Here is a 23,598-nt window from a genome sequence, read left to right on the forward strand (position 1 = left end):
AGATTTATAATTTTAGGAAGAGATAATAATCAGACCTTCAAATGTAAAAATACACATTCGAGATAGGGTGTAATTTATTTTTTTTCCCCTACAAACTCTGGTTTCCAAATCCTGTATATTTATATATCTAGATGACCCACTTATCGAACACTTTACTCTCACTAGCACTCTGGTGTCTTTTCTTTAAATACTTAATTTTGTAAATCTGGAAGCTGTAAATCCCGGGGTTTAATCAGGTCATGTAAGTTCTTGGGGCTCCTTTCACCCAGAAAGCACAAGCGATACAATCACCAGGAAGGGCAGTCCTGAGCCCACCGCGATTAATAATTCAGTGGCTCTGTATCCATCCCAGAAGATTGTCCCAGCTTCACCTGCCTGGAAAATCAGTTTCCTGCCCAGAGAATAGCTAAAAACAGCCGCAGATTACGCCGTTGCCCAAAGACACAAGTGACCAGTTATAATCACTGATTCACAAATTACCTGCAAGAAAATATGCTGCAACCTGCCGCAATCAGACAGTTACCTTCATTAGCTAAAATTTACTACAACAGGGTCCGAGTGGGTTACATTGCTTTTTTTTTTTTTTTTTTGCAGTCATCTATGACACGATGTTCAAAAAGATCCATTTTATACACTGCATCACTGTGCAGATGTTGAGTGGACATAATGATCATAAAAGTTCTGTTATACTTTGCCTTCCCAATACGCAATGTACTACCTAGCAGGAGACTGTCCTTTGGGAATACCTGCAACAGAACATGGGGTGACATTGAGTTAGATCAGCTCGGCCCCCTGCTTGCCCAAGCCCCCCCCCAGACTATCTGGGATCAATACGCAATAGTTTACAAATTGATTGATAACAACGATGGCTTTCCGATTCTGCAATCTGGCCTTCCAGACGGGCATCAACTAAAAAAAGCTTTGCCGGGTGAACCGAGAAGATCATCAAATGTTTGCAGGATCTGGCGCCCAAAGACCGTGTCCCGCTTCTTCTGTAACCTTTATATAGTTCCCTAGTCAGTATTCCCCTCTAGAATCCTTTTGTATTAACATATATGACCCCAAGAGTCCCACTGTGACTTTTAATCAATTATCGTTATCTCATGGTCAATGGCTGGAAGACCTGGTTGGAGGGGGGGTTGTACACCATGGCGCATGGCCAAATCAAAGAGAAAGCAACCAAGAGTCTGTGTCCAGATTATAGAGAGATCCTACTTAGGTGGTACCTGGCGCCCACTCGTCTTCGGGCGATATTCTCAGTATCCTAGGGTGGCTGCTGGGGGAACGGGGTCATGATGGCACCCTGTTCCGTAGTTGGGTGAACTGCCCCAAGATAATGAGCATTTGGCTGGAGGTACAGTACATTACATTACAGTACATTACCGTCTCCCCTCCTGACCCCACACTATCCCAGAGATAGCCAAGTGCACGGAGTAGCCCATAAGACACAGCTAGAAGACTACATGACCTCCCCGGTCACATCAGTCATCAATACACCCTGGTAATGTGGCCTCTCCACGGCTGACATAGGGCCTGATTCAGAGCCGCTCGTAAGCAGCCACTCGTTCGCTCCGAGCAATGTTTGCCCAACTGCGCATGCGTATGGATCGTTATACGCATGCGCGAACCAGTCAGTGCGGTCGAAATTCATGTGCTCGCAAAATAGCGAATGCCTGATAATTTGAGTGACAGAATGAGGTGTATGTGGGTGGTAACAGGGGAAGGTGCTTGAAAACGGGGAGTGGAGATCAGAACGCAGGCGTGCTTAAAGGTCAAAACGGGCGTTTTACGGGTGTGCATAATTAAAACAGCAGCGTCATTGACCACGTCACTGGGTTATTTTATAGCCAGAACTGCTCGCGAAATTGTGGTAGCAAAAACCAGCCACAAGGATAGCGAGCAGTTCATACCCTGGTCGATGTACTCGATTAATCTAATAAATAGCGGACATGACGTAGGATGCGAGCGGCCAGGGGGCGTAGTTTTCCAAAAAACGACGCAAGTTCAGACCTAGAGGCGTGAACAGACCGCAAAGAGTGAACGGTTCATTTGAATAGCCACCCCTATTTTCAGGACGAGCGAGCGCTAATTGCGTCCGGCTCTGAATCAGGCCCATAGTCTTTTTCTCTAAAAACAACAAAAGTTTTTCTATAATAGAATACACTGCTGTGATATCTGTGCAATACCCACAAAGATAAAGCTTCTGCTCCTACGAACTCCCCGCAGTCCTTCCACATCAGTTTCACGTCTGGCGCCGAGTGTTGGTAAACCTGAGCCGCCATTTGCAATGACCCTTGCTGCCCACCCCCCCTGCATAACGTCCCCTGCCCCGGTACACAGAACTAGTAGCCCTGCACCGGGTGCTGCGCCCCCAGAGTGGAATAGTCTGCAGAGCAGTATCATTTTCCAGCAGTACAGTTATGATGGTAATGACAGGCTGTAATTAGAGCAGAACAGCGTGCGTAGCGGAATGCCTTGCTAGCTCCTGCGGAGGGAGAACCCCTGAGTGCTTCTGTATCAGCACATTGCTACAATGGTTATTTCCAAGTATTGATTACCGGTGTTGCATAATGATAAGTCTATTATTGCTGTGTGGCTGATCTTCCACGCAGCTCGGAGCTTCCCCAAAGCGCTTGTCTGCTGCTGGGTTTTCACCTGAGCTGCAGGAGCATTGCGGGGGAAGAGCTCAAACACTCCACGGGGACATGGGGCCGAGGTCAGGGGGAGGCCAGGGAGTGATGCGTGAGTACAGAGACCGGGCTCACCTGTACTCCCAGCGTTCCTTCCAGCCCACCCTGTCAGAAGTGCCCCTGCATCGCTAATCATGTTGGTAGCAGCTCCCCCTCTCCCATATATCCCACCATGATGAAGATATTCCTGCAGTGCCTCACTCAGCATAGTCTCCCTGCATATTGTTAATCACCCTGGTTCCCCAGGCATGTCGGTACTCTAGCCATCTCCCCAGCATGTTGGCACTTCCCACAGCACGTCGGTAGTCTTCCTGAACTGCCCTACACTCTCTCTCGCCCCCAGCAGGTTGATAGAATCTAACTGGCTCCCCAACATGTCGGCACTACCCTTGTTTCCAATAGCAGGTCCATAGTCTCCCTGACTCTGATAGAACACCTGTGGTCTTCCATCTTCTGAAAACACATCTGTGGTCTCTCTTACTCTCCCAAAATATCAGTAGTCTTCTGCCCTTCCCAAAATAACAACTGGTCGCCATACATGTACATGTCTGCCTGCCTCTATCAGCATGCCGGTAGTATTCGTGCCGCTATCAGCATGCTGGTAGTATTCCTGCCTCTATCAGCATGCCGGTAGACCTCCTGCCTCTATCAGTAAGCCGGTAGACTCCCTGCCTCTATCAGCATGCCGGTAGTATTCCTGTCTTTCTAAGCATACCGGAAGTCTTACTGTCTCTATCGGCATGCCGGAAGTCTGTCTCTATTAGCATGCCAGTAGCCTTCCTGCCTCTATCAGCATGCCGGTAGACTTCCTGTCTCTATCAGCATGCTGGTAGCCTTCCTGCCTCTATCAACATGCCGGTAGCCTTCCTGCCTCTATCAGCATGCCGGTAGCCTTCCTGCCTCTATCAGCATGCCGGTAGACTTCCTGCCTCTATCAGCATGCCGGTAGACTTCCTGCCTCTATCAGCATGCTGGTAGCCTTCCTGCCTCTATCAGCATGCTGGTAGCCTTCCTGCCTCTACCAGCGTGCCAGTAGTCTCCATGCCTCTATCAGAATGCCGGTAGTCTTCCTGTCTCTGCCAGCATGTCGGCACCTGCTCCCATTCCTCCCATCACATTATTAGCACCCTCCGTCACCCCGAGGGCACTCACCTTCTGGAGGTGCATGTTTTTGGTGAGCTGCTCCTCCAACATGTTCTGTAGTTTTTTATTCATCTCCCTCAAGTTTTCATCACCAGGTTTCACCAGGTCCCTGAGAACACTACCGAGACTGCTGCGGTCTACCTGCCCATGGGTGGCGGACACATCTGCGGGGGAGAGAAAACCATCGGTTAATCCAGAAGACAGAAACAATCTATCCTAGAATTCAGTAAAGAAACGTTTCAGAAAGAAGGAGATGAAAAACCAGAATTAAAGAAAGGACGACACAATCTCTACCTCAAAAACCTTCATATTATATAATCCAGATGGTTTCATCGTCTCTCAGAGCCACCTGGGAAGAGCAGAACATGGGTTCAGAGAAAGTGGGGATGTGGGAGGAGTCCAGTGCGTGGGAGGAGCTAGTGAAATATACACTGGGAGGAGTCAGGATAAGGTATACGGACCCCACAGACTTACTATACCGCAGACAGAATTTATCATCATTATTTTATAAGATGCTTCTCCTAACCTATGTCCTTCTAAGAGCCCGAAGTGCAGCCTTCTTATGAGTGACGTATGAAGTATTCCATCTCTGTATCTCTGTCATGGTGACGATTCAACACGTACCATGTAATAAGGGTTCTGCCAGGCCCCAGTGTGCCCGCTGTACGTCTTGCCAGTTAGACAGGGATAAAGCAATGGTTTATTGATCGAGGTGTAAATAATTCAGGTTTATACAAACCAAATCTCTTTCCTCAGATCAACCACCACTCAGCAAATTGAGAATCAAGCAAAACTCCCCCCCCCCACTCCTCAGAACGCTCCGGCCTCCTCATGACACACCCCCACCCCCACCTCCCCATTTTATGCCTTAGTAAATAAAACATAGGCCAATCTTCCTGCAGCTAAATTATTCACACCTTACAGCCCCCCACTTGCTGACAGCCTCAAAATCCACAGTACGTGTCAGGTCCTGTTAGTCTCAGATCAGGCGGATGGGGTGGGGGCCAGGCATTATTGTGTGATATAGGATTGGAGGGGAAAACCGAACAGCATTAGGGTAAAGCAGGGTCCCCAGGCACGCTGCTACTGTTACAGAGGAATCCGGAGTTATGCCAGCCATGTGCAGACTATAGGGTGATTGCAGACACAGACATATAAGGAGGGGGGAGGAATCGGGCGCTGCCCCTGGCACATATTAATGGCACTGAGAGAATGAAAGTGACAGAAGCAGCTGCAAAACGGAATGTGAAGCCTTCAAAAGACGGACATACTGTGTCATTGTGCAGTTCATCATCATGGGCAGCGATGGGGCAGAGACTACTAACATGGGCAGCGATGGGGCAGAGACTACTAACATGGGCAGCGATAGGGAAGAGATTACTAACATGGGCAGCGATGGGGCAGAGACTACTAACATGGGCAGCGATGGAGCAGAGACTACTAACATGGGCAGCGATAGGGAAGAGACTACTAACATGGGCAGCGATAGGGAAGAGACTACTAACATGGGCAGAGATAGGGAAGAGATTACTAACATGGGCAGAGATAGGGAAGAGATTACTAACATGGGCAGAGATAGGGAAGAGATTACTAACATGGGCAGAGATAGGGAAGAGATTACTGACATGGGCAGCGATAGGGAAGAGATTACTGACATGGGCAGAGATAGGGAAGAGATTACTGACATGGGCAGAGATAGGGAAGAGATTACTGACATGGGCAGCGATAGGGAAGAGATTACTGACATGGGCAGCGATAGGCAAGAGATTACTAACATGGGCAGAGATAGGGAAGAGACTACTAACATGGGCAGCGATAGGGAAGAGACTACTAACATGGGCAGCGATAGGGAAGAGATTACTGACATGGGCAGCGATAGGGAAGAGATTACTAACATGGGCAGCGATAGGGAAGAGATTACTGACATGGGCAGCGATAGGGAAGAGATTACTAACATGGGCAGCGATAGGGAAGAGATTACTGACATGGGCAGCGATAGGGAAGAGATTACTGACATGGGCAGCGATAGGGAAGAGATTACTAACATGGGCAGCGATAGGGAAGAGATTACTGACATGGGCAGTGATAGGGAAGAGATTACTGACATGGGCAGCGATAGGGAAGAGATTACTGACATGGGCAGCGATAGGGAAGAGACTACTGACATGGGCAGCGATAGGGAAGAGATTACTGACATGGGCAGCGATAGGGAAGAGATTACTGACATGGGCAGCGATGGGGAAGAGATTACTAACATGACAGCGATAGGGAAGAGATTACTGACATGGGCAGCGATAGGGAAGAGATAACTGACATGGGCAGCGATAGGGAAGAGATTACTGACATGGGCAGCGATAGGGAAGAGATTACTAACATGGGCAGCGATAGGGAAGAGATTACTGACATGGGCAGCGATAGGGAAGAGATTACTAACATGGGCAGCGATAGGGAAGAGATTACTGACATGGGCAGAGATAGGGAAGAGACTACTAACATGGGCAGCGATAGGGAAGAGATTACTGACATGGGCAGCGATAGGGAAGAGATTACTAACATGGGCAGCGATAGGGAAGAGATTACTGACATGGGCAGCGATAGGGAAGAGATTACTAACATGGGCAGCGATAGGGAAGAGATTACTGACATGGGCAGCGATAGGGAAGAGATTACTGACATGGGCAGCGATAGGGAAGAGATTACTAACATGGGCAGCGATAGGGAAGAGATTACTGACATGGGCAGCGATAGGGAAGAGATTACTGACATGGGCAGCGATAGGGAAGAGATTACTGACATGGGCAGCGATAGGGAAGAGACTACTGACATGGGCAGCGATAGGGAAGAGATTACTGACATGGGCAGCGATAGGGAAGAGATTACTGACATGGGCAGCGATGGGGAAGAGATTACTAACATGACAGCGATAGGGAAGAGATTACTGACATGGGCAGCGATAGGGAAGAGATTACTGACATGGGCAGCGATAGGGAAGAGATTACTGACATGGGCAGCGATAGGGAAGAGATTACTGACATGGGCAGCGATAGGGAAGAGACTACTAACATGGGCAGAGATAGGGAAGAGATTACTAACATGGGCAGAGATAGGGAAGAGATTACTAACATGGGCAGAGATAGGGAAGCGATTACTAACATGGGCAGAGATAGGGAAGAGATTACTGACATGGGCTGCGATAGGGAAGAGATTACTGACATGGGCAGCGATAGGGAAGAGATTACTGACATGGGCAGCGATAGGGAAGAGATTACTGACATGGGCAGCGATAGGGAAGAGATTACTGACATGGGCAGCGATAGGGAAGAGATTACTAACATGGGCAGCGATAGGGAAGAGATTACTAACATGGGCAGGGATAGGGAAGAGATTACTGACATGGGCAGAGATAGGGAAGAGATTACTGACATTGACAGCGATAGGGAAGAGACTGCTAACATGGGCAGCGATGGGGCAGACTCTGGTACAGACGACAGGAGTACTTGGACCAACAAATTGGCACCAATAGGATGTGAGGATTGGAGTAGTCAAGATCCAAACTAATAACATCGTTGGATCACCAGAAAGAGCAGGATTCACATTGAGCTGTGGAGGTGGCATATGTCAGGCTGGCAGGGAAAGAATTACACTAACAGAGTAAGCAGCACAATCAGCAGGATCCAGACACATTATAAAAGAACTGTTACCTAATCTGCGCTAGACTGTATTAAGTCCCTAATGACAATCACCTACCACACAAATTTTTGGCAGACAGCAGCACTGCAATACTTAACTCCTGTCCTGCCTGAGTCCTGCATCAGCTGCAACGCTGAAATCCTGTACAGCGTCACCCTCTACTGCCAGTCTGTACAGCGTCACCCTCTACTGCCAGTCTGTACAGATTCACCCTCTGCTGCCACAGTCTGTACAGCATCACCCTCTCCTGCCACAGTATGTACAGCATCACCCTCTCCTGCCACTGTCTGTACAGCATCACCCTCTCCTGCCAGTCTGTACAACATCACCCTCTCCTGCCACAGTCTGTACAGCATCACCCTCTCCTGCCACAGTCTGTACAACATCACCCTCTCCTGCCAGTCTGTGCAGCATCACCCTCTCCTGCCACAGTCTGTACAGCATCACCCTCTCCTGCCAGTCTGTACAGCATCACCCTCTCCTGCCACAGTCTGTACAGCATCACCCTCTCCTGCCACAGTCTGTACAGCATCACCCTCTCCTGCCAGTCTGTACAGCATCACCCTCTCCTGCCGCAGTCTGTACAGCATCACCCCCTCCTGCCAGTCTGTACAGCATCACCCTCTCCTGCCAGTCTGTACAGCATCACCCCCTCCTGCCAGTCTGTACAGCATCACCCCCTCCTGCCAGTCTGTACAGCATCACCATCTCCTGCCACAGTCTGTACAGCATCACCCTCTCCTGCCACAGTCTGTACAGCATCACCCTCTCCTGCCACAGTCTGTACAGCATCACCCTCTCCTGCCACAGTATGTACAGCATCACCCTCTCCTGCCACAGTATGTACAGCATCACCCTCTCCTGCCACTGTCTGTACAGCATCACCCTCTCCTGCCAGTCTGTACAACATCACCCTCTCCTGCCACAGTCTGTACAGCATCACCCTCTCCTGCCACAGTCTGTACAACATCACCCTCTCCTGCCAGTCTGTGCAGCATCACCCTCTCCTGCCACAGTCTGTACAGCATCACCCTCTCCTGCCAGTCTGTACAGCATCACCCTCTCCTGCCACAGTCTGTACAGCATCACCCTCTCCTGCCAGTCTGTGCAGCATCACCCTCTCCTGCCACAGTCTGTACAGCATCACCCTCTCCTGCCACAGTCTGTACAGCATCACCCTCTCCTGTCACAGTCTGTACAGCATCACCCTCTCCTGCCAGTCTGTACAGCATCACCCTCTCCTGCCAGTCTGTACAGCATCACCCTCTCCTGCCAGTCTGTACAGCATCACCCTCTCCTGCCAGTCTGTACAGCATCACCCTCTCCTGCCAGTCTGTACAGCATCACCCTCTCCTGCCAGTCTGTACAGCATCACCCTCTCCTGCCAGTCTGTACAGCATCACCCTCTCCTGCCACAGTCTGTACAGCATCACCCTCTCCTGCCACAGTCTGTACAGCATCACCCTCTCCTGCCCCAGTCTGTACAGCATCACCCCCTCCTGTCACAGTCTGTACAGCATCACCCTCTCCTGCCAGTCTGTACAGCATCACCCTCTCCTACCAGTGTGTACAGCATCACCCTCTCCTACCAGTCTGTACAGCATCACCCTCTCCTACCACAGCCTGTACAGCATCACCCTCTCCTGCCAGTCTGTACAGCATCACCCTCTCCTGCCAGTCTGTACAGCATCACCCTCTCCTGCCAGTCTGTGCAGCATCACCCTCTCCTGTCCCAGTCTGTACAGCATCATCCTCTCCTGCCACAGTCTGTACAGCATCACCCTCTCCTGTCACAGTCTGTACAGCATCACCCTCTCCTGCCGCAGTCTGTACAGCATCACCCTCTCCTGCCGCAGTCTGTACAGCATCACCCTCTCCTGCCGCAGTCTGTACAGCATCACCCTCTCCTGCCACAGTCTGTACAGCATCACCCTCTCCTGCCACAGTCTGTACAGTGGGACAGCATCACCCCTGGTCACACGCACAGAGTACCTATACAGGGTGAATCTCTCCAACGTTGCACCTCCAGCAATGGTTACCTTTAGCTGCCCAGCACTAAACACAAGCACCCAGTCTTACACTCCGCAGTTAGGCAGTCAGAGCATTATTACACTGCTGTATGGGACATTTAAAAGGCTCATTTAGCCAAACACCAGTTATTCTCTAAACAGCTTAAGAATCTGGCTAAGAGCATCAGGGGCATAATTGAATAACAATTACAGTCAGTACGCCTTATACAATGAATATATTATGATTAATGGATAGAAGTATAGAGGATTGATATAGCACCAAACACGATCTGCTCATCATTTATTTCCCTGTCCATTGATTTTTTTTTTCAATATTATACGGCGTAACACCAAATATCACGTTGCTATACCTGTAATGGGGGTGGTACGCCTGCCAGGGGGTTTCACCTCTCATACTTATTTCAGTGGAAACTGGAAATACATTTAGTCGGGATAGTCAAGATATTTCTGTATAACATACTCCCGGGTCTGCAGATTTCAAGCAACACATGTGAAGAGAGGATTTGTGCCTAGATCACAGCTCTAACCTACGCTTCAGTAATTCCAGGACTAATTGTAAGAATGCCCGAATTATCCATCCAGTAGTGATAGCATCCCCTTCTACCACAGCCCTGCAAACATCAATTATCCTCTGCAAGATCCCTTCTCACTACCGCAGAGAACCCCTCTCAGAGCTGCATCATATCTAATTTAATCTGTGCAAGTAGCAAACAGCTTTACCGTGCCAAGTGCAACTACTAGTTTTCCGGAGATATTCATTATGTCTGTAAAACGCCAGCTTTACTTTCTGTACCGCAGAACTAAGCATTTGTCATTCCACGACAATACACGGCAACAGGGCAGATTCATTTATTGCAGAAATAGTTATTGAGATCCTATCACTTGCTGTATTTCCTGCTGGAGCAATGTATGGCACAGTATGAGTGCCAATTTCCCCCGACACCCAGGAGGGAAGATAAAGACAGGGTAAGGGTGTTTGATCCCAGTACAGATAACATTACAGTGAAGAGTACTGAGTTTGCCCTGGTCTATACCACTAGAACTGGACCTGCAGCAGATTTGCAGATATGCACCATGATTGTATAACACATTGTTGAGTGTTACTCAGACATCCATCGTAGCCGGAGCTCCTAGAAGATCGATAGGACAGTAGCCCTCATTCAGAGGCGGTCGTTAGATGCAAGCGGTCGCGCTGAATCAGGGCGGCCGCTTGCATCCTGAACAGCCGCCTCCTTGTCGATCGTTAAGCTGTGGGTTACCACCCACAGCTTAACGACCGACCAGGTTGATGGTCGCGATGGTGATCATCGGGGCTTACGACCAGACCGTAAGGTTGGGTCTGGGCAGTCGTAAGCCCCAGGGAGCTTTCTGCTCTGATGGAGCAGGAAGCTTCCAACTGACATCACTGATGATGTCAGTGCGGCCGCCCACAAAATTGTAGGGGTTCGTAAAGGAACGCCTCCGTTTTGCAAACCACTCCCCCGGCCCGTCTACCAAACGGGGGCAGCTGTCGATCAGCATCGACAGCTGCCCCTTTGGTAGCGAGCTCCGGAGCGACAGAGTTTCTCTGACGCTCCGGGGCTGATACACGCGCAGTGCGGTGCGCAGGCCTAACTATCGAGTCGATAACGAGCGCTTCGGCGCTCGAGACCGACTCTGAATAAGGTCCTGTGTCTTGATAAGATTTGATGCAGGTTAACATAACTGAGACTAGTGGTATGAGTTGTTACATCATCACTGTCCCTATCTCCGTATAAGGACTCTACCAAACTGCCCACTGCAACAAGACTGTCACACCGAGAGTCACTCCCTGCCTGCTCAGTAGGGACGGCCATCGGTAGGTTACCCATCGATGGTACCATTGGTGGATGACCTCAATGGTAAGAAACCATCGGCTGTGAACCATTGATGGTTTCATCCACTGATGGTCACCACTGTTTTAATAATGGCCGGGCAGTGGGCCAATCAGGGAGTGGGGACGGGGCTCCGTGTGTCATGTTGAGGGCGGAGCTAAGATCAGTGCCCTGGCACATGGAGGGGAGAGACAAACAAAACATTGTTTGGCTCTGTGCCATCGATGGCGGTGAACCATTGAATTACCGCCATCGATGGCAAAACCATCAACCAGCAGCGGTTAATTACTGATGGTCGATGCCATACCAACTGTTCTGTGATAGAAACTCCTCCCTCCTAATCTGTTGCATAGGGCTGACAGACGGTCTCATTCAGATGCGCTCGCAAGCGGGTCGATGTTTCTCAAATGCGCACGACGGAGGCGCTTCTGTCATGCGCATGCGCGAGACCCTAATAACGACGGGGTAGCCGTCGTTATGGGTCTCGCACCAAAGGGGGCGTGCCGTCGATGGTGATTGACAGCACGCCCCCTTTGGTGGGCGTGCCGAGGGCGTGGCTGCCCAGACGGAGGCGTTCCCATGGGAACGCCTACCGTCTGGGTCCGGCCCCACTGACTAGTGATGTCAGTGGGAGTGACTTTGGCTCTGATAGAGCCAAAATCACTCCAGGGCTTGCGGCAATGAGACCCTACCGCAAGGGTCTCGTCGCAAGCCCGATGGGCGCGATGGTCTTGACCATCGCGACCATCATCAGGGACGCTCGCATAAGCTGTGGGTGGTAACCCACAGCTATGCGAGCGTCCAAGAGGCCGCCTCGCAAAAAAAAAAAAAAACACGCCCTGATTCAGGCCCAGAGTCTGGTGACGCTCTTATAATGTATATTATTCAGGTCAGTAGCACACAGCCTTCCACAACAATGTAAAGATAAACCATATGCAAACAAACCATTGAATAATATTAAGCTGACAGCCATTTACCAAACAATGGTCTCCAATGAGCAGAATGGCACTAAGAATATTTAGTATCCCATATTTACCAAAAGCTGTCTTTTTTTCCCCCACAGCTCCAGACCCTTTTGAGAGGCCTTTCACCCAGGCCCATACCTCAGAAGCTTAAAAAATATCTGTCACATTCAAACACTGGAGGCAGCCATTTTGTGCATGGATAGCCGACTCGGTGATGTCACCAGCTCCCATGAAGTGAATAGGATGCGTGTTTAGGACTACTGGGTACAGCAGACAAGATGGCTGCCTACATGTATGTGATGTGTGGGTTTACTTCCACAGTGCGTTACTAATAGTGTAATATGAGGGACTGGTGTGAATGGCTAAAAACACAAACGCAGTGGAATACATTGTTGTAAAACAAAGGTTATTATTACAGGTTGGGTATCCCATATCCAAAATGCTTGGGACCAGGGGTATTTTGGATAACGGAATATTCCGTATTTTGGAATATTTGCATACCATAATGAGATATCTTGAGAATGGGACCCAAATCTAAAGACAGAATGCATTTATGCGTTATATACACCTTATACACACAGCCTGCAGGTCATTTTATACAATATCTTTAAAAATGTTGTCCATAAAAAAAAAAAGTTTGTGTACATACATGAAATTCATTTATGTTTCATATACACCTTATACACACAGCCTGAAGGTTAATTTATACTGTATTTTAATAATTTTGTGCTTCAAACAAAGTTTGTGTACATTGAACCATCAGAAAGCAAAGGTTTCACTTTTTCAGTCATGCTAAAAATATTCCGTATTTCGGAATATTCCATATTTCGGAATATTTGGATATGGGAGACTCGACCTGTATTATTATTATTAATAATAATAATAAAATAATAATAATGGAATATGCCAGCATTATATAAATAAATGTTAATAAATGATTGATAATATTTAAAAATATATAATTATCTAGGCACAAAAAAAAAATAAAATACAGCACATGACAAAAGCAAGAAGTTAGTACTGAGAAAAACTCTATCCCCGGAACCAATATAATTTCTGACAGCAGCACATTCTTGGAGCGGATAGAGCGCAATTCTATTGCAGCCAGTGTGAATAATAATATAACATTATATATACAGTACATAGCTGTGTGTGTACATACTAGACATACCCAAAGAGGAAGAATGGAAGTAAGGAGCACAAATGACTTTAAACAGTTTTCAGGTGGAGGAGTTGAGGCCACACGAGTGGAGACGAGGTAAGAAGATCCACACGCTGCCCAAGGACAGAGAGAGAGAGGGCAGCCAAAATGAGAGCTAGGAGGGGGGAAGAAAGCGGACGATGCCAACACAGCCTGGCAAACAGGTGGCGAGAGGAACGCCAAGCACTGGCATTTTACCCACATCCGCTCAAGCACCCACAATGCTTGGCAACAGCCGAATATTAAGCGCGAACTGTTGAAATCTCAGCTAGAAAATGTTTATTATAGCCATTAAAGCTGATCACTCGTACGTGTAAATAACAACGCAAAGACATTTCAGTTACAGTAAAATACTTTTACATCCATGTTACATTCCAGAAGATGGATGTTATTAAGCCCATGCTTAGCGTTTATAACGGTCCATGTGTTTCATTGTGAAGACATGAAGACGATTTAATCCAGAGACTATAAACCTCCCTTTCTTACATACAGCAGGAGTGGAATGTGTTGCAGCGGACCAGAGGCCGATCTACTGTGAAATGAATGACGCTTCAGATTCAGGGCACCTAACCCCGGAGGGGCCCCGAAGAAATTTTTTTTAAAGAGTGAAGTTTTCAACAAAATCAATGGAGTTTTTTTTAAATGTGTGTTATTAATATAAGGTTATTCTAGTAATAGAATCATGAGTTGAAGTACTTAATATTGACCTTAGAATATGCTCTACAGTAGTGTATGTAGGGGGGGTTTCTGGATACCCAGAAACCCCTCCTGATCAGCACTGGCCGGCAGACACAGCTCCGACCAAAGGATGGCACTCATGAGCTGGCCGGGCGCAGAATAAAGAACTGCTGTCAGTGTCACTGCTGAGTTGAAGTACTGCCAGGTGTCACTAGATGCTCCCATCTCCATTTGTGCTGACCCTTCTATCAGAAGTCGACCCTGCACTGCTGACCACAAACTGAAAGCTGTGCTGACAGAGGGGTGGCATTCAGCGCAGGGGCGAGAGCACACAGCGTGAGGGAGAGACCTGACTCGGGGGGATTCCAGAGATCCCACTCAGGAGAGTCAATAGCCAGGATCCTACAGAGGAAGTGAGTAAGTTTTTGTATGTAATCTACCTACAATTTATCTCTCTCTCACTGGGGGGGTTCTACATCCATCTATCTATCTACAGTCTCTAACTCTCTGGGGAGTTTCTACATCTATCTATCTATCTATCTATCTATCTATCTATCTACAGTCTCTAACTCTCTGGGGAGTTTCTACATCTATCTATCTATCTATCTATCTATCTATCTATCTACAGTCTCTAACTCTCTGGGGGGGTTTCCACATCTATCTATCTACAGTCTCTAACTCTCTGGGGAGTTTCCACATCTATCTATCTACAGTCTTGTACTCTCTGTGGGGTTTCTACATCTATCTATCTATCTATCTACAGTCTCGTACTCTCTTGGGGGTTTCTACATATATCTTTCTATCTACAGTGTCACTCTCTGTGGGGTTTCTACATCTACCTATCTACAGTCTCTTACTCTCTGGGGGGGTTTCCACATCTATCTATCTACAGTCTCTAACTCTCTGGGGGGTTTCTACATCTATCTATCTACAGTCTTGTACTCTCTGTGGGGTTTCTACATCTATCTATCTACAGTCTCTTACTCTCTGGGGGGGTTTCCACATCTATCTACAGTCTCTCACTCTGTGGGGGGTTTCTACATCTCCGCCATTTGGGCCTCAAGGTCCTTGCAAGGGCAGCAAGGCCCTTTGGACCTTGTTGGATGTTGCCCTACTGTTGCTGGTTGCAAAGGGGCCCCCAAAACAGTTCAAGCTTCAGGGCCCCAAAAATGTAGATCCGCCACTGCAGCAGACAGGCCGACTCGAAGAATCCAAGTTACCTTATCTATCTAACATACAGATGTGTCCAGGGGAGTTTCTAGAGAGGAGGGGGCCCGTGAGCAGTCTCTGACGCGGGCCCCCTCCTCTCCGCCCGGCAGTGCACTGAGCTGTGCGCGGCCAGCGCCGGAGTTATAGACTCTGGCACTAGAGTGTGCCCAGAGTCTATAGTGTCTGTACAGGTCACCGGGAAAATGGCCGTGGCGGCCATTTTCCCTGTACTGTGCATGCGCAAATGACCGGAAAATGGCCGCCACGCCCATTTTCCAGTCGTTTTACATCGCCGGACCCCTGCGCTGACGTGGGGCTCCAGAGAGGTAAGTAATATTATGGGTGCAGGGTGTGCGGTGCGGGCCCCCCTGGACCCAGGGGCCCGTGTTCCCCGCACACTCTGCACCCATTATAGATACGCCCCTGGATGTGTCCTTACTTACTGGGTGTCTTTACACCATATGGAGCAAGACGCCTGGCGCCACTGAGGCGAGTAGCGTTCCTCATCTGAGCTGCGAAAAGCAGCCCAGAGTGTATCAGAGACAAAGGGCTGTGACTTTAACCGCACAAGAATTGAAGTACAACAGATAATTTGAGGTGAACTTAAGTGGCGGCTGCTTGCGTCGGAGACCTTTTTACACAGATTCAGACTTAGTCACACACATATGAAAAATGCCGCACACCCTGTTGATCAGTGTACGCTAGCAATGTATTTTGGTCGCTTTCAGATGTTTAAATTATGTAAATAACGCACATTTTGAGCAAAAAAAAACACTTTGCGTGGCCGACGTGCACAAGACCTGGTGCACAGAGAGGGGCCATTTGGCGCGGCAAAAGCAGCAGTAAAAAAAAATAAATGGAGACATCTGTAGTCTGCAACAGATATCGGCTTTAAAGAGCAAAAAAAAAAATATAAGAACATAGGGCCTGATTCAGACCCGGACGCTAAGCCGCGAACGCACGCTATGGCCGATAGTCGCCAGTCTACGCATGCATCAATATGCGCATGCGCGGGACACTCACTGCGCTCGGGAATTGTGCGCTCGTAGTACACAGACTGGACGCTACTTTGAGTGACAGATAGCGCCGTTTGTGAGTGGTAACAGGGGAAGGTGCTTCTGAACAGGGGGAGTGGTGTTGCCAATGCTGGCGTGTCTGGGCGTTTAAACGGCGTTTTATGGGTGTGCATAATTAGCATGGAAGCGTCACTGTACACGTAACTTGGTTGTATTTCAGCCTGCAGTGATCGCAGTGCTTGCGGTGGGGTAGGGTCTACCTTAAGCGCTGCGTGCAGCTCCGATGGCTCTCGATGTGACTGATTAATCAGACACTTCCTAGAGATAATGTGTGCTAAGACAGAAAAGTGGGCATCCTTAGACCGGCGTGCGTTCACTCTACCATCGCTCTCTAATACATAAAGGACGTCCTTAAGTCTTGCCGTGCGATCGCTGAATTTGCATACTCGGCCCCTGACGGCTGCGAAAGTGAGCTGCTTAGCGTCCGGGTGTGAATCGCCCCCATAGATTATATATATATATAGTTATACTACTACAACCCCCAGCCCTGCCTTAAGTCATCAAAGATGGTACAAGCCCACGCACCTATCCTGCTGTCCATCACATAGGTCTCGATAATGGCGCTCTTACTGCGTAGATCCTCAGCCATCGAGGAGCTACTCACTTCTAAGTGCTTAACCTGCAGTAGAAAAGAAAGGACATTAAACCCTCATTTATAGCCGCTGGCAGAGCAGCATTATGTACAAAATGAATGGAGCCTGCGGTAAGCGCATGTAGAGAGAAAGCATTCATGTGGTGATAATATTTTTATAAAACAATCACCTTTACCCAACACAACCAGAGCCTGAAAGATTCAACCCTCACCTATGGAATTGTGGGTAGAGACAGGCAGACTGTTCCTATTAATATCTATAGGTGAAGTATGGAGGCAGGACTGCCATATAAACAGCAGCAATACAGAGATGTAGATTGTTAGAGCTCATCAGTGCAGATTAGGGACAATGTAGGTAGAACAAGGATGTGTTACCTTTTCTTCTAGCAACCATTTTTCCTGCTGAATTTCGGCTAGTCTCTGGAACAATTCGGACACCTCCTCATCAGACAGCTCCACCGGTCTCTGTGGCTGGGACTGAGGGCTTCCACTATTAGACTAGAATGCAGATCAGAACTCCTTGATTACCTGGAACTAATCTGCCTTTATACAGTGCCTGGCCACATTCCCACTTTATAACAGGATACATTTCTTCTATCCTAGTCATAACCAGACCCTTTCCCTTACTGACATATAAAGGTCCATCCCATTATATCTCCCAATGTCCTCACTTCCCACCCAGTCATATAAAGGTCCATCCCATCATATCTCTCAATGTCCTCTCTTACCACCCAGTGATATAAAGGTCCATCCCATCATATCTCTCAATGTCCTCTCTTACCACCCAGTGATATAAAGGTCCATCCCATCATATCTCTCAATGTCCTCTCTTACCACCCAGTGATATAAAGGTCCATCCCATCATATCTCTCAATGTCCTCTCTTACCACCCAGTGATATAAAGGTCCATCCCATCATATCTCTCAATGTCCTCTCTTACCACCCAGTGATATAAAGGTCCATCCCATCATATCTCTCAATGTCCTCTCTTACCACCCAGTCATATAAAGGTCCATTCCATCATATCTCCCAATGTCCTCTCTTCCCACCCAGTGATATAAAGGTCCATCCCGTCATATCTCCCAATGTCCTCTCTTCTCAACCAGAGATATAAAGGTCCATTCCATCATATCTCCCAATGTCCTCTCTTCCCACCCAGTGATATAAAGGTCCATCCTATCATATCTCTCAATGTCCTCTCTTACCACCCAGCAATATAAAGATCCATCCCATCATATCTCCCAATGTCCTCTCGTCCCACCCAGTGATATAAAGGCCCATCCCATTATATCTCCCAATGTCCTCTCTTCCCACCCAGTGCTATAAAGGTCCATCCCATTATATCTCCCAATGTCCTCTCTTCCCACATAGTGATATAAAGCTCCATCCCATCATATATCTCAATGTCCACTCTTCTGACCCAATGATATAAAGGTCCATCCCATTATATCTCCCAATGTCCTCTCTTACCGCCCAGCAATATAAAGATCCATCCCATCATATCTCCCAATGTCCTCTCGTCCCACCCAGTGATATAAAGGTCCATCCCGTCATATCTCCCAATGTCCACTCTTCTGACCCAGTGATATAAAGGTCCATCCCATTATATCTCCCAATGTCCTCTCTTCCCACATAGTGATATAAAGGTCCATCCCATTATATCTCCCAATGTCCTCTCTTCCCACATAGTGATATAAAGCTCCATCCCATCATATATCTCAATGTCCACTCTTCTGACCCAGTGATATAAAGTTCCATCCCATTATATCTCCCAATGTCCTCTCTTACCACCCAGTCATATAAAGGTCCATCCCGTCATATCTCACAATGTCCTCTCTTCTCACCCAGCAATATAAAGATCCATCCCATCATATCTCCCAATGTCCTCTCGTCCCACCCAGTGATATAAAGGTCCATCCCGTCATATCTCCCAATGTCCACTCTTCTGACCCAGTGATATAAAGGTCCATCCCATTATATCTCCCAATGTCCTCTCTTCCCACATAGTGATATAAAGGTCCATCCCATCCCATCCCATCCCCCAATGTCCTCTCTTCCCACATAGTGATATAAAGGTCCATCCCGTCATATCTCCCAATGTCCTCTCTTCCCACCCAGTGATATAAAGGTCCATCCAATCATATCTCCCAATGTCCACTCTTAGTTCTTCCACAGGTGTAAATTTGAGGAGGAAGGGATGTGAGGGTATTTATATCATTACACAGGTCTTCCAACTCAACACATTGCCATAGGCTTCCTCCACCACAAAACCGCCGAGTCCGTAGCTAAGAAGTCTTGTAACACCCACATCACGCCCTTACCTTATTGCTGCTGGGAGTTGCATTTTCCTTCATAATCTCCCTGTAGCTGAAGGAGGAGACACTGCTGCTATCACCAGTCTGCGTCCGACTAGGAGAACTAATCTCAGCCAACACCAGATCCTCCAGACCTAGGGAAGAGACTGTGAGTGAGTGACCAGCAACACAGCAAAGTGTCAGTGCCATAACTGCAGGCTATCGGCCCTTAGAAGCGTGCCTGTTATTTTAGACAATAACTAACAGCATAATGACATCACAAATGCTATTTGTTAACATTACTACAGAAAATGGGCTTATTTAAAGGGTAATGCCACTCAAAATTGATGCAACCTAATTGAAATCATTATGCTTAGTACTATCATTTACTGAAGTGACTCCTAATACTCGTGATAAAAAATGTACCTGAAATCACCCGGAGAAGACTCAGAAACACACCTTTGCTGATATTTACCATACATGTTGTGAATAGGTGATTTGCTTTGGCAACACCTGTAACCACTGAAATAATAAGAGCGGTGCCCAGTCTGATTACAGGCGTTGCTAAGGAAGATGCTGCATGTCAGTAAAAAACCTGCCTGCACGTGGCAGTAGCAGTGTGTTTGCTTTTACAACAGAAAATTTCAGGCATAAGTCATAGCTTAAAGATCAGGAGTTATTCATGTAACTTGCAGTACCCATAGCAATATGGCGTAACTAAAAGCAACCAATTAGATTCTAGCTGCAATTTTTCTACAGCAGTTTTAAAAAAAGAAATAAAATAGTGCAAACAGCAGTCTGCTTAGGCATGATGGCAGCCATGAGTGCTCCTCTGAGGGCTCTTCTGCTCCCTTAAAGTGGGGTCAGTGTATATTAACTATAGACTTACGGTTTTGTTTGTCAGGATAAAATGGAAATGTATTATCCTAACAAAGCACTATTGATGTGGAAGGAGTACCGTACTAAAGTGCACCGTATACAAATTACAGTGAATTAGCCAAGAGATGTTTATGCTTTCCAGTATTATGTTGTTGTAAATGGGATGTGGAGTCATAATCCCGGCAGTCAGGATGGCCACACCAGGGGCGCCTAGAGGCTCGGGGGGGGGGTCAGGTACTAATCGCTGCTGTGTGCTGGGCTGCAGTGGGGGGCTGCTCGCGGCTGCTGAGCTCTCCCCTCCACAGCGCCCAATAAAATATAATTTTTTAAATCCTAAGGGAGTGTGGCCATGCCGGGTGCGGTTAGGCCACGCCCCTTCGCTCAGGTCCACTCACCTCTCTATGCCCCTGGCAGACACCAGAATCCCAGCACCCGCATCCCGACAGTACAGTGTTACGGTTAGGCACTAGGGCAGTGTTGGCTAACCTTGACACTCCAGCTGTTATGGAACTACATAACCCAGCATGCACTGCTACAGTTTTGCTATTAGGGCATGCTAAAACTGTGGCAGGGCATGCTGGAGTGTCAAGGTTAGCCAACACTGCACTAGGGTAAGGGTTATGCTGCAGGAGGAGGAAAGGGGTATGTTTAGGCGGAATCGGTATGAAATACCGCTGGTTCGATTCCCGGCAGCGCCTGGCCGACAGATGTGCAGAGCCCGGCAGCGGAAGCCCGACAGCGCTGGAAATCCAGACTCCCTAAGGTAAGTATAAACCTAACCCCCTAACCCTCCTTAGGGGTGCCTAACCCTAACCCCCCCCCTTCCCCGCTGCCTAAACCTAAGTCCCCAGGGGGGGGAGGGGGTGCCTAACCCTAAGTCCCCCCGGAGGTGCCTAACTCTCCCTCCCCCTAGCCTAACCCTAACCCTCCCGGGGGGGTGCCCTAAACCTAACCCTCCCCCCCTGCGGCTGTCCGCTCACGGCGCCCGAATTCCTTCAATCGGGATGCAGGGCGCCGGTCTTCCGGCGTCAGGGGAATGTCAGGAGTCTGGCATTTCACCCTCGCCGGGATATGACAGTCGGGAAGCCGGCTGCTGGTATTAAGGCAGCCGGTTTCCCGATTGTATACCGTTTAGGCATAGGATACTTACTGACAGCCAGCGCTATTTTTCAACAGGAACTCACTTCCTGGACCTCACGTTAACTGTGACAATGTCCTGGGCCAAAATGTATTTTCCATAAGAGAAGTTTTATTTTAAAGTCCCTTTTGAGTGCCTTCTTTTCTAAATACGGTATATATGTATAATTAAAATATGTATATACAGTGCATCCGGAAAGTATTCACAACACTTGACTTTTTCCACATTTTGTTATGTTACAGCCTTATTCCATAATGGAATAAATTAATTTTAGTCCTCAAAATTCTACACACTATACCCCATAATGACAACGTGTAAAAAGTTTTTTTCGAGATTTTTGCTAATTTTATAAAAATAAATAAATTAGAAATCACATGTACAAAGGTATTCACAACCTTTGCTCAATAATTTGTTGATGCACCTTTGGCAGCAATTACAGCCTCAAGTCTTTTTGAATATGATGCCACAAGCTTGGTACACCTATCTTTGGGCAGTTTCGCCCATTCCTCTTTGCAGCACCTCTCAAGCTCCATCAGGTTGGATGGGAAGCGTCGATGCACAGCCATTTTCAGATCTCTGCAGAGATGTTCAATCGGATTCAAGTCTGGGCTCTGGCTGGGCCACTCAAGGACATTCACAGAGTTGTCCTGAAGCCGCTCCTTTCATATCTTGGCTGTGTGCTTAGGGTCGTTGCCCTGCTGAAAGATGAACCGTCACCCCAGTCTGAGGTCAAGAGCGCTCTGGAGCAGGTTTTCATCCAGGATGTCTCTGTACATTGCTGCATTCATCTTTCCCTCTATCCTGACTAGTATCTCAGTTCCTGCTGCTGAAAAACATCCCCACAGCATGATGCTGCCACCACCATGCTTCACTGTAGGGATGGTATTGGCCTGGTGATGAGCGATGCCTGGTTTCCTCCAAACATAATACCTGGCATTCACGCCAAAGATTTCAATCTTTGCCTCTCATGGTCCGAGAGTCCTTCAGGTGCATTTTGGCAAACTCCAGGCGGGCTACCATGTGCTTATTACAAAGGAGTGGCTTCCGTTTGGCCACTCTACCATACAGGCCTGATTGGTGGATTGCTGCAGAGATGGTTGTCCTTCTTGAAGGTTCTCCTCTCTGCACAGAGGAATGCTGTAGCTCTGACAGAGTGACCATCGGGTTCTTGGTCACCTCCCTGACTAGGGCCCTTCTCTCCCTGATCGCTCAGTTTAGACGGCTGGACAACTCTAGGAAGAGTCCTGGTGGTTCCGAACTTCTTCCATTTATGGATGATGGAGGCCACTGTGCTCATTGGGACCTTCAAAAGCAGCAGATATTTTTCTGTACCCTTCCCCAGATTTGTGCCTCGAGACAATCCTATCTCAGAGGTCTACAGACAATTCCCTGGACTTCATGCTTGGTTTGTGCTCTGACATGCACTGTCAAGTGTGGGACCTTAAATAGATAGATGTATGCCTTTCAAATCATGTCCAATCAACTGAATTTACCACAGGTGGACTCCAATTAAACAGTAGGAACATCTCAAGGATGATCAATGGAAACAGGATGCACCTGAGCTCAATTTTGAGCTTCATGGTAAAGGCCGTGAATACTTATGTACATGTGATTTCTTAGTGATTTTTTTATTAAATTTGCAAAAAACTCAAAAAAACTTTTTACACGTTGTCATTATGGGGTATAGTGTGTAGAATTTTGAGGACAAAAATGAATTTATTCCATTTTGGAATCAGGCTGTAACATAACAAAATGTGGAAAAAGTTAAGCGTTGTGAATACTTTCAGGATGCACTGTGTGTGTGTATATATAAATATATATATATATATATATATATATATATCTCATACAAACAGTGTCAGCTTGACAAATTGTTGCAATATTTTGGAACTAATATTCCCTGTATTTATAGAATTACAGTTTGAAAAGTAACTGAGAGCCGAGTTTGTATGATATTTTTATATGTAGATGGTGTGGTCACATTGCAAGGGCACCCCAGATGGTTGAGTGCCGTTAATCAATCCAGTTTCACAGGACACCAGTCACAGGCTGTGCCGTACACAGTGTCACAGGACACCAGTCACAGGCTGTAACATACACAGCGTCACAGGACACCAGTCACAGGCTGTACCATACACAGCGTCACAAGGCACCAGTCAC

General features: G+C 47.7%; 1 protein-coding gene across 3 annotated transcripts in view; it reads right to left on the minus strand.

Moving 5' to 3' along the window:
- The window catches only part of GRIPAP1 (GRIP1 associated protein 1), a 107,563-nt gene that overhangs the window by 7,418 nt on the left and 76,547 nt on the right, over positions 1-23,598 (minus strand). For all 3 annotated transcript variants that reach the window (XM_088470261.1, XM_088470253.1, XM_088470269.1), the window contains 4 exons: positions 19,449-19,576; positions 17,503-17,625; positions 17,061-17,154; positions 3,843-3,997 (listed from right to left, as the gene is read on the minus strand). In XM_088470261.1, coding sequence (XP_088326387.1) covers positions 3,843-3,997; positions 17,061-17,154; positions 17,503-17,625; positions 19,449-19,576 — 500 coding nt within the window. The remainder of the gene's footprint in view (positions 1-3,842; positions 3,998-17,060; positions 17,155-17,502; positions 17,626-19,448; positions 19,577-23,598) is intronic.

The sequence above is a fragment of the Taudactylus pleione genome, unplaced genomic scaffold (genome assembly GCF_031769625.1).
Source record: "Taudactylus pleione unplaced genomic scaffold, aTauple2 ptg000013l, whole genome shotgun sequence".
In the NCBI taxonomy this organism is placed as follows: domain Eukaryota; kingdom Metazoa; phylum Chordata; class Amphibia; order Anura; family Myobatrachidae; genus Taudactylus; species Taudactylus pleione.